This window comes from Girardinichthys multiradiatus, chromosome 1 (genome assembly GCF_021462225.1).
Source record: "Girardinichthys multiradiatus isolate DD_20200921_A chromosome 1, DD_fGirMul_XY1, whole genome shotgun sequence".
Taxonomy (NCBI): domain Eukaryota; kingdom Metazoa; phylum Chordata; class Actinopteri; order Cyprinodontiformes; family Goodeidae; genus Girardinichthys; species Girardinichthys multiradiatus.
In genome coordinates this window covers 32,457,671-32,470,050 of record NC_061794.1, presented here as the reverse complement: position 1 = coordinate 32,470,050, position 12,380 = coordinate 32,457,671, and the positions used below count along the sequence as shown (strand labels likewise).

The window sequence follows — 12,380 nt, the reverse complement described above, 5'->3', positions numbered from 1 at the left end:
CTGGTTATTAGAGGAGATAGAAATATGCAGATATTTCCCAAGAGGGCGTGATCAGATTTGAAATGTGTGTCCATGTGTGTTCTAACTGGGTCAGTAGAGCTGAGCTCAGTGATCTATGGTCTCATCCATAATTTATCAGAGTCACACAAATGATACAGACTGAGCAGGGAGTGGCAGAGATGAAGAGCATGGCCTTTCAACAAAGTCGGTCTGTTTTCTCCACTAAATACCTTCAGTAATTTGACATGTCCCCTTTGAATCCATCTCAATTTATCTTTAAACAGTTGCTGGATGTGAGACATGAAAAAAAGAATCGTAAGTATAGATTTCCAGGTATTTTACTTCAGTTTTTAACTCGATCTCAAAACCATGAAAGGTGGTGAAAAATAGAAAATTCAAAAAGTTGCAGAACAACATAAGTTTTGTTTTCTACCAATCAAACTGGTTTATAATTACACAAAGAACAATGGACTGTACTAAAAGATTATTGGAGCTGCATTATTGGATACAACAGACTAAACCAAAGGAACATCAGCATAAAAATGCAAATTAGTGTTTCACATTTCTTAATTAAGATTTCTTATATATAAAATAAGTGTGGGAGGAACACCTTTGGACACACAAAGGAACCTAGGGGAGATACACTCAGCTTTGACATGTTGAGATCTTTTTGTCAGAAAATTAATGTAAAGGCATGCAGAGTGGTACTTGCCACCTAAAGCTTTAATAAAATTATTAAACCTTGTCACTTTCTCAGAAAGGGTAAACAGTGGTTTAAACTGGGTAGCAAAGGAAATTAAAATCAGCAGAAGGATAATTTCTGAGCGACAGGGATGTAGGTTAAGGTTGACTCAAACATTGTCAGTGTCTGGAGGAACAATAAAAAAAATAACATGTGGCAACCCTAGAACGGCTGAGAAAATATGATATAGACACAAATGCAAGCATGGGCCCAAGGAGGAAAGACCAGCTGCAGGCCAAAAATAAATACACATAGGAAGGCCCATAGTGACTCACTGCTGACATGTGCATATATCTGCACAAACCTTGTCAGAAAGAAAGAAAGAAAACAAACATTCCACATGATAACCGTTACAGTCATTCTCAAGAAATAACTGCTGCTTGTGTGAACTTAAATCAATAAAAGTAGACAAAAGACATGGAGCAAAGAGCTTTAATAATATTTAAAAAAGATTTGAACGGGTGCGGCACACGGCGTAGCATTAGAGCGCGCGACCCGGTTCCCGGGTTCGATTCCTGACCCCAGCAACCTGTACTACACAGCTTTCCACTCTCTTTACCCCACTTCCTGTCTGCCTGCTTTCAAATAACAAAAATACTAGTGCTGCAAAAAAAAAAAATCCTAAAAAAAAAAAAAAAAGATTTGATTGAAGGTATAGTATAAAATAGTACATTTGAATACTGCTGAATAGAGAGCTGGATTAACACTGGTTGTCTATTAATAGAAGCGGAGGAAGACGCAGAGATGAAGCAGACTCCTTCCTCATTTAGACCCACATCAGAAAACCATCAAGCTGTCTATGAGGAAAATACAATTACCACTGCATCAGAGCAATATCTTCCCGTCATGACTCCATCCACCCTGCTGATCAGCAACCATGATCACACACAAGAAAATTCCTGTGGCCCAAAAACTCTTCCCATGCAGCCACCGTTGTTATTTCATTTTATAACATCACCATTAATGGTTCCACACACATTATTGCTTATTTTACATTAACTGTAACTGCTTGTGTGTGTGTGTGTGTGTGTGTGTGTGTGTGTGTGTGTGTGTGTGTTGGACATGCAGCTTGAGTTACAACTACAAGCAGTTGGTTCCTAAGGGCGTTGGCCTACATGAATAATTGAATGAATATTCAACAGTCTGATAAAACAGGCTGAGGCGACACATCAAAAGGAACATAAACTGTTTGGGTGAGGAGTTCGAGCACACACAAAGCTGCACACATGTGCAAAACAGGATGATAAAAAAGATCCAGATCTACACCCAAATTATGCACAGAACAACAAGCAATTTACAGAAACGTTTGTGCTGCACTGGGAAACCAACTTTTGACCAGAATCATCCGGTTTTCGGCTTGATCAGGCTGACTGGTGACCGGTTGGTCACAAACTCAAATATCTAATATTTTTATCAGTGAACACACCGTAAATAAGCACTAGCAGTTCAAAGTTGCCATTTTCAGCATCAGTGAGGTGTTTAAAATGAAATAAGATGAAGCACAGAGATGTAAGAAGCTATTTGAAAAGAAACAATTTTTCAGAAGAGCAAGACAGATAACATGAAGGTTTAACAGAGAACACCAAGGTTGCTCTGTTTCATCCTTTAAAGATTTTCACCTTGATGCTGAATTTGGAAAAGTAGTCATCCATTTGGAAATCTCTGAGTTAAGGTAAGGATTGTTATTCTCTGGGGAGTACACATGGAGGCTACCCTTTCATTAATGCTAGCTGCTAGTATAAAATGCTAAAAACTGTTTAGAATTTCATCTCATGACAAATCATTTTGTCTTTGCTCTAAAACTTACTTTTACGACTGCTCTCACATACGTTCTGTCATATCTGCTCTGATATAAATGATTCAAAACAACTCACGACAGAAAAGTTAGAAAAATATACTTTGAATGCTGTACTTGTATATAATATGTTATATTTCTTAAAGAGAAATATAAATCTGCCTAAATCAGTATCAGCAGGTCAAAGCTTAAAAAAAAAAAAAGCTACAATTGGAAATTTGCCACACAAAGCCTTACCAGTGCAACAGAAAATGCATTTACTTAATTTGTTAGCCTTCACTAAAACGGAGAACAGAAGACCAAGTGAACTAGGATAACCCCAAATATCCACCGTTTGTAGGTCATCCTCTCAGACTCATTTAAATATATATCAGGAAGAAATGCAGAAGTTTCTCTTCAGATCTAATTAGGCTCCCGTGAGTCCTGTTTATATTTCAAATACTTAAGAAAAACTGAGTCTGCAACACTATACAGTTTTGACACAAAGTCAGCAATTCACTGAAGTGAATACAAATCTAATTTCAGACAACAGCCTTTTCCTGCTCTGAGAGGTCATCATCTCAGCAGACAGGCTGATGAGGCGGCTGCGAGATCATTCGGGAAACCTGCGAGGATTCAGCTGGGTTGCGCTGGTTGCGCCCCCCCATCTCTGAACATCACCCTGTTACCATGGAGACCAGCTCCACTGTCTGGAGACTGGACACAGATGAGAGGGAGAGCGATGAAGTGGGGGGTGAGGAAACTAAAGCGAGGCAGTCTTTAAGACCGGCAGGGAGAAGGTAAAGAGTGTGGAAGAAGTAAAGAAATAAAGGCTGCTAAGGATGTGAAACACGTGTTTAAGAAGGAGTATAGTGGAAGTGTTCTCAGTTTGGAAATCTCCTGTTTGATAATGGATCCAAGACAAAATTGGATGAGATTTCTTCGAATGCACAAATATGTGGAACACGAAAATATTAACGTGCCAAAATATTTAATTCTTCTTGAACTCTTAAATTTTAATATAATGCAACCACAAACCTCAATTTATTTTATTGACATTTCATGTGACAGACCCACACAAAGAAGCACATAAATGTGACCTGGAAGGAAAAGGATAAATGGCTTTCAAACTTATTTACAAATAAAACCTTGTAGAATCCATTTGTATGCAACCCCCTTTCCCCTAATAAAGAGTAAATAAAATCCAATTTAACCAATTGCCTTCAAGGGTCACATCATTAGTAAATAGACTACTAATGTGTGTAAAATAATGTAGACCTCAGTGTAGACCTCAACATTTATTAGAGAGCATCAGTGACCAAACAGCATCATAAAGACCAAGAATTAAACTAGAACAGCCAGAGATAAAGTTTAGGGTTGAGTTATAAAACAACATCCCAAGCTTGAACGTCTCATGGAACCATGTTTAAACCACCATCCGAAAATGGACGAGTATGGCACAATTGCAAACCTACCAACAGTTTTAATCAAAAAAGCAACCCAGAGGGCCATGGTAACTCTGGAGGAACTGCAGAGATCCAAAGCTCAAGTGGGGAGATCTTTTGACAGAGCAACTACTCCATTAGAGGAGCATTTCACAAAACTGGCCTTCATGGAAGACAGGCCTGAAAAAGCCAATGCTAAAAAGAACGTCATGAGAATGTACATTAAACGATTGCCACAAGCCAGGTAGGGGAAACAAAAAATGTAAGAAGATCCTCTGGTCAGATGAGACCAAAATGGATCTTTTCCGCCTAAAAGCAAATACATATACAAACCCCTGGCACAGTTTTAGATATTTATTAGTAAAACTATTTTTAAGTTATGGATCCTTATCCTTCTTATTAACAATCATGTACTGCCTGTCATTGGTCCGTCGCATCAATTCCCAATTAAATGCATTCAAGTTTGTAGCTGTAATGTGAAACTTTGTTAAATCCAAAACTAGAATTTATTACGATTGACTCCCAACTTAGCCTATTCCTAACTGACAAAATAAAACAAACTGGAATATGTAATAAGAAGGAATCATTGAACAGGCTAACTTACAATACCAAAATCTTTTCTAGGTCATTATGTTTTGTCCTTTGCTGATTTATGCTTTCCTGTTTGTCTAGTTTCAGTGCTTTTTAACTATTACACAGTACTGTATTAATCAAAATAAGATGAGCCAAAAAATGCCTCAAAACCATATTAAATTAACAGGAAATCTGGTTTAACCTTACATGGATCATGTTGATAACTGAAATAACCCTTGCTAATGTTGCTGGTGTTTTTAAAATGATCAACAAATCTGCTTGACTCAAGGGTTTGCGCTAATTTTATGCTACCACTGGTAAAATATGTGACCAATACCGAAATGAGAAGTTAGTGCCTTTGTTTATTACTGCCTTTTTGAATCCTGCATATAAAACAGGAAAATCCCATCTGTACTCATATTGACCTGTAACTCCATGCTTATTTTTTTAGAACAGTAATCCTGTCCCTAAAAATAGTTGGATGTTCTGAGTGAGATCAAAATAAATAATTGTGAATGTAAAGTAGAACCCCTAACATGCAGTGTGAGACTTCAATGGTAGATCTCTAACGACCAAAGAAGCCATACTTCAAAATTCAGACATAACCTTATAGAGGAGTTTTGTTGTAATCAAGTACGTTTAAATAATTTGGCAAAGCATGACAAATACAGAGAAATTATAAACTAAAGCAATTTTAAAAAACAGATGTGACCGATGGTATTTATTCAGAGTAATAAAGCCACACTGGTGCCTTGTGTCGGTTAGGCCTTTCTCCTCTAAACAAACATACAATACATTCACAGCCACACACACAATGCCAAAGTAAAAAGCTTTTGAAGTAATTTAAAAGCAATGATCCCAAACAAATGAACCAAATCAGAGCATTAATTTTATGTACTGTACAGTCAATATTGGTGTTTACTCTGGAGATCAATTATTGTCTTTTTCAAATTTTATCATGTGAGCATTTGTTTGGCAAAGTTCACTTCTAGCAGACATAATATATTATGAAAAAGATCAAATAAAAAAGGTGCGATTTGTTTGTGTGACATGATGGACTGAAGATCAGGGAGTAAAGACATGACTGGATAATAACTAACAGCTTCAGTTGATAAGAGAAGGATAAGGCCAATAGAGGATGTAAGTATTAACTCACTTAAAGAAGAATACATTAAATATCATAATCCACAGTCAGTACAAATCACAAACCATACAGTTTCTGATTAGTGGTAGCTTGCTGCCGTGCTTCCAAATTTCACTAACCCTTCTGGTAATCAGGTTATATTGATGAACTCTGACCAACATTAAGCATGCTCACAGCAGCACACACTACCTGAAAAACACCTATCAATGGGTTGATCCTGAGCAAACACACAGGGATGACATCACCTCCAGTGTGAACCAAAAGCATATGCTTCACTATCCCCTCGGGCTGTCGCTCTCTTTCTCTCAAACTCAGTAGTTTGATTATACATGGGTGTGACTGTGAGCTTCTTTGTCTTTTTTTACAAATATATCTAGATAATGTAGGGTAGCAGTGGCTGGATAGGACAGGGTGACTTCATATACATCTGTTTTCCAACATGCATTAAAGTGTAAGACAACCATATCTCTAGTAAAGGTTTTTAGAAGATGTGATGTCACGTAAGTAAAACCTGGAAAAACAACCAATGGCCAGAGAGATTGAGAGATGACTATGGCTTAGTGATGAGGATGTTAAAACTAGCAAGGGCAAAACAAGCCTCAGGGAGGGGTGATGTCCGGTTTCTCCCTCCACTCACACTTCTCAATGTTCTCCTACAGGGTCACAGCCCTTATAAAAATTCTGCCAAAATGTCACAAACAAACCTCACATTCATTGCAATTCATTAAGTCTAGGACTGATAAGAAGTAAATAGTTGGACCAATTAGATTTCGGCTACATGGTAAATTCGGGGTCCTGATTAAGGCATTTAGAAACTCTAGATACCCTTTCTTGTACTGCCTGTGATCTCATGTCTACCACACCACCAGTGAGCCATGCAGTCGTGTTTTGTTCAGTCAATATTTGAAAGTCACAGCTACTTCCGTGTGCTTGCAAAACTGTATTACAGGCACATTATGTTATATTCCCTAGCAATCCAAGTGTTTCCACCTTTACAATAAGGTTCACAGTGAAGAAGAGACTGTATTGGTTGCTGCACCTGCCTGTCCATGTAATTCGACCTACTATACACACCTGACGGAGAGATACTTTGAGTGCAACTAAAACAATTCATCAAACTTTGTGAATAGCAAAGCAAAGTGAGCGATTAATCGCATTAAAATATGTTAAGAGCAGAATAAGCAATAAGTCATTTCACAACAGAGAACTACACTAGTATGCTTAAGGTTATTGTCATTTTGGAATGCCCAGTTATACCAACCGTCAGCCTTCCAGCTCATGTTTAAACATATATGACATATATATTCGAAGTGCACCAGTATCTCCTGCAATAAAAACCCCAACACAACATGATGCTGCCTCCCCTGTACTTCAAAGTTGCGATGGTGTCCTCAGGGTTGCAAGCTTTCCTGTTCTTCTCTACATGTAACTCTATTCATTATGGCCAAATAATTAAATTTTAGCTTCATCAGACAACAGGACATGTCCCTAAAATCTAAGGTTTTGGTCCCAGAGTGCATTTGAAAATGAAATGGTAATTAGGCTTTTTTGTTGCTTTGGGAGTAATAGCCTCTTTAGACAGTTCTCTTCCTGATATTTTGGCTGATATTTTAGCTGATTTTGTCTTATTGTTGCAGCACGGCACACAAAGACACAGTCTGTTTGAGGTTTGAGTTGCTTCCACATACATCAAATTAACTCAAAGGTTTTGAAATAAACAATCAGATGCTTACAACACCATGACATCAACATCTGGGATTTCCCAAAATGTTAACCATTGCAATCGTAGTGTATGTACACTTTAGACTTTGAAGACAGCAATAAAAAGGTTTTTAATGACTCAGATCGCTATCAGGGAAAAAGAAATCCTGACCATGAAATCCCAAACAACTACCTAAGAGGTCAGTCATTTTTCTGTGAGAGAGAGAGAGGCTCTGCATCAAATGATGGAGTGAAGACTATTCTAGACTATTATATATGTAATTTCAAAACACAAAATGGTGCACAAAAAGCAGATACAGTATATATATTCTACAGATCAGGCTTCATTTGGTGACAAAGAAATAAACAGAACCTAAACTCAGAGACTGATTTTGCTAAATAAAAAAATCTAAACTCCAAAAACTAAAAATGCTAAATAAAAATAACTAAAAACAAATCTTTCTTAGGTGAAAGGCATTTAATGAAAAGAGCGATGAGTTTCAATGACTTTACTCTGCCTTCATCTAATGTTGGCTCCACTTAAAAATGGATCAGCCTATCCAGCTTCAGATCTACGGTTATCAAAGCATAAAATGAGCAGATACCGGGACAATTCAGCCACAGACTAACAGTCGATGTTTTTTTTATATTTAAATTTTTACAACAACAAGAGTTGTGTGTTTTAGTCTTGAGGGATAATATACAGTGATGCCACATGTAGAGATACATGTATGTAGAGATACAAAGAATAGAAGACAAAGGATAAGCAGGAAGACAGGTGGGCTGTGGAAATTTGTCTTGAGGGGAAGAAAAGAGGTCACCTACCCAACCCCCATTTTTCCAATAATTCTCTACCGTCCTGTTTTTGGAGAAAACAAGTTACAGACGGGCCCGGAGGACACCATGATTACCAAACACAAACACTGCTTCAGTCTTTCAGGCAGATAAATTATATTAATAGTGTGAGAGGAGTAGCCTGAAGGCTTGTGTTTAGTTTCGCCTCAGTTTGTTAGCTCATATCCCACCAAAGCCTACCAACCAACTTTTATAACATCCTATTTAAAAAAAAAAATCCCTGCAGCAGTTTAAAATCTTGCACCTGTAACACATTTTCGTCTGGTATAACATGCTGTATTGACAACACATACTATTACAAATACTTGTAAATCAAAATTACTTGTGTGCTGCTTTTTTTGTAAATCTATAGGAGATACAGAAGCAGAGCACAATACCTGAGCAGGGAAGTATTTAAAAGAATCATGCAGGCCCTTTCTGCCAAGCTTTGTGCTACATAGGTTGCTGCCAACTGTGGCATTATTTACCTCCATATTATGAACCATATGTCCTAGAATCTGTAACTAATATCGCTATGATTGCTGCTGCAGGAAGGAAAAAGCAGAACTTGACTTGTGCAACATTAGCAAGAGACGGTATTTAAAACAAATACAGATTTTTAAACATGTAAATTAATTTGGAAGTGCAGAAAAAGATGCAATTGATGGGACCGCTAAGCTACTTTGTTCTTAACTTACTGAAGGAAACATAAAATAATTAAAAACACTAACTACTTATGCTTTAGGTCTAATAACTCCACCAAAAGCTGTGAAAGGAAACAGATTAACAGGCATGGCAATTAAGCAAAGGTGATAACTGGATGACAAAAAAAAGTAACAAGTAGTAACATGTTTAAATACAGCTGAATGAAAGTCACATAAAACACATGTTCCATTACCTTTCTTATCTATATAGACTAAATAAAGTCTTTCAAAATAAAGAGGGCATCTTCATTAACCACTGAACGCAGAATCAGGTTTATGCTTAAATGACTCGTGTTATAAAAAAGAAACAAGTCAGAAATATGGTAAATTACAGATGGAGTTCATTTCAGCACTAATTTGCATCATCTTCCAAAAGTATTTAGGTTAAGGTGTAAAACAACACACAAGATATAAACATCTTACTGAACACTGTGCAATACATTAACAGAAGATGAAAAAAGTATGACACAACTGCTAACCTACCAAGACATGGCAATCCACCTTAACTGACAGGCTGGGCAAGGAATGCATTAATCAGACAGCCAAACAAGATACCCATTGTAACTTTGGAGGAGCTGCAAAGATCCACAGCTTAGGTGGAAGACTAGTCTTAATGGAAGAGCAGCAAGAAGAGAGTCATTGCTGAAAGAAGTAATGTCTGCAGACAAAGAAAACCTTTGGAAGAAGGTGCTCTGGTCAGATCAGACACCAACTAAACATTTTGGCCTTTATGTAAACTACTATGTGTGCAGGAAAACTAACACAACATCCTACAGTGAACTGTGAAGGTGGCAGCATTATGCTGCAGGAAAGCTAGTCAAACCTGCTTGGAATATGGATGCAGCTGAATGTAGAGCAATCTTGACTTTATTTTGAATCAGTTTATTTATAAAAAAAAAAAATTCACAACAAGTGTCATCTCAAGGCACTTTACAAGACAGATCCAAGACAAAAATATAAAGCCAGTTCAATCCAGCCATATAGACAGATTAAGATTCAATTTAATATATTCCAATTAAATTCTACTTTTAACAAATAACATGAAAGAATGACTTTAGAGTCAAATTCACTTGACTGAACCTGATAAGAATACCTCTCATAGGTTTTCTTTCAAAATAATTAGAGGATCCACATGGCGAGAACCTGCAAAAGACTTAAGATTGGATGTAGGTGCCCGCAAATCTTTTCAGATTTTTATTTGCAAAAAAAAGAGAAACCATGCATCTTTTTTGTTGCACTCTACCATTATGTACCACGCTGTGCTGGGTCTATCAAACAAAATCCCAATCCAGAACACTGACGTTGGTGGTTGTGACCTGAGAAAATGTGAAAAACATCTAAAGGATATGAATACATTTGCAAGGCACTGGACTCTGTATGTCCACCAGACTGCTCCTGGTTGTTACTAAAACGGGTTGAAAGGTCTGTGGTTGTAGAAAAATTCTACTTCAGGACATCCCCCATATAACAGAGCACTCCCATCTTTGCCGCATCTGGTTTACTATTAAATGCTCTTTTTTTTTGGCTTAGTGAGTCTGCAAAGAGATTAAGTTATTTTTTACTATCTAAAAGCAAAATCAGGAATCTATTCAACCTACTGATTTATGCAGGTTATACAATAATGAACAGGGAGGGTGTGGTTAGTCAATTAATTAATCAGAACAGAAACGTATTGCCATGTATACTACAGACTGAGTTCAAGAACCAGAACATTAGGCTCTCAAAAATAATACTGCTGGTTTTTAACACAAACCATCCATTCTCTTTATCCACAAAGCCACTAGAGGACAATTGTAAAACACACACTTACAGCCTGCTATTGAGATAAATGCTCTCTAATTAGAAATAATCACACGTTTATAGTTAAAGCCCATCCTTCAGCGAGAGGTTGAATCAATCTTTAATAGGCATCGCAAGTTAATGTTTAAAAAGAGCTTGGATAAACTCAGAGATGGACCACTTAGTTACCACGTGCAACAAACCACCCAAAAATGGTGACAATAACTCAATTCATACCCTAGTCCTAAACCTAACCCCTGTCCCACGAATGGAATTTGAAAAAGTGAGGACCAGGAAAATGTCCTCACTTTGTCAAAATGTCCTCATTTTGCGATAAAAATACGAAAAATGGTTCTCACTCAGCAACAAGTACAAGAACACACACACACACACACAAGCACAAAAGAAAGCTTCTATTTTTCCAGAAATGTCTAAAGGTTTCAAATGGTGCTTCTAATCTAATATGTGTGCAGGAAGATTTGTATCTTATGTCTACAAATAGATGTTTTTTATTATGTCTGCTGTAAGCAGACTTATCTCCTCCTAACGCATAATGTCAGGAAGTTTCATGACAGGAGGTGCAAGGAAAAAAGAGGTGGAAAAATATATTAAATCACTCTTTAAAAGGAGCTGATATTTCGATTTGATTGCAAAAAAAAAAAAAAAAACCGGAATGAATAACAGAATAGCAACATGGACATATTAGCACGGATGTGTGCAGAAAGCTTACCTTAGAGTATTGTCTACGAAGACTGAAACGCTGCACCATCCTCCCTGACTGACTGACAGATCCACAGCTGGAATCCCTGTCCTACTCCCCTCTGCTGATACCCATCCAAAGTACACACTGCCTCCGATAACACACTTCCCATTCACACACACGTGCTACAAGCACAGATGCTACCATCCTCTCCAAACAGCCATGGGTCCACACGGCACCCTTCACTATGCAAACACAAGTGAGCAGAGAGGAGAGGAAACAGGGGAGAAACAAAAAAGACGAAGGGACTAAAGACAGACAGATTTACAGTGTTTCTCCACACTTGTATTCATAGTGGAGGGAGATGTATCAACACTCACTCACTCACTCAGTCAGTCAGAGGTAAGGTTGCCTCATGCTTCCTGTCAGTGTGCCGAAGGGTGGGGTGGCGAGAAGGATGAGGTGGAGGAGGTGCCGGTAGAGGGAATGAAAGGGAGGAGGGGGAGATGGGAGAGGAGGAGGGACCAGCTGACTGCTTGTAATAGCTCTCTCTAGGGATTGAGGGAGAGGGGACAGTGGAGGGAAAAAAGAAGAAAGCAGAGGGTCAAAGGAAGCACAGCGGGGAAAAATAAAGGAAAAGAAGTAAAGATGAGAACAAAAGAGAAAGAAATCGATCACTGGCTGAATATTCCTGATAAAAAAGAGCCTTGAACCTTCAATCTCTACCAATAGCAGGGCGTCACACTTCCAAGGTCAACCACGCTGTTACTATGGAAACAAATAGTAGAGTATACATCATGTTGCAATTGTAAGAGAAGCCACAGTTTGGATTACCCTAATGACATTGCTATGTTGCTATGCTAAGGCTGGGTTGTGATGTAAGCTGGAAATGAGCGAGCAGGTTCTGATCACGGCCAACAGACCTCAGAAAGGCTCATCTAAATACTAATGAAGCCCACATGTCTGCTCTCGTTTAAGGTGAGG

The 12,380-nt window shown here is 37.9% G+C and overlaps 1 protein-coding gene across 8 annotated transcripts in view; it reads right to left on the bottom strand.

Moving 5' to 3' along the window:
- The window catches only part of tmcc1a (transmembrane and coiled-coil domain family 1a), a 65,215-nt gene that overhangs the window by 26,902 nt on the left and 25,933 nt on the right, over positions 1–12,380 (bottom strand). The window contains exon 1 of one of the 8 annotated variants that reach the window (XM_047373745.1): positions 11,427–11,878. The exons of the other annotated variants lie outside the window; for them this stretch is intronic. Within the exon in view, the coding sequence (XP_047229701.1) occupies positions 11,427–11,465 (39 nt within the window). The 5' untranslated portion in view covers positions 11,466–11,878. Of the gene's footprint in view, positions 1–11,426; positions 11,879–12,380 lie in introns of those variants that run through there. 8 annotated transcript variants of the gene reach the window in all.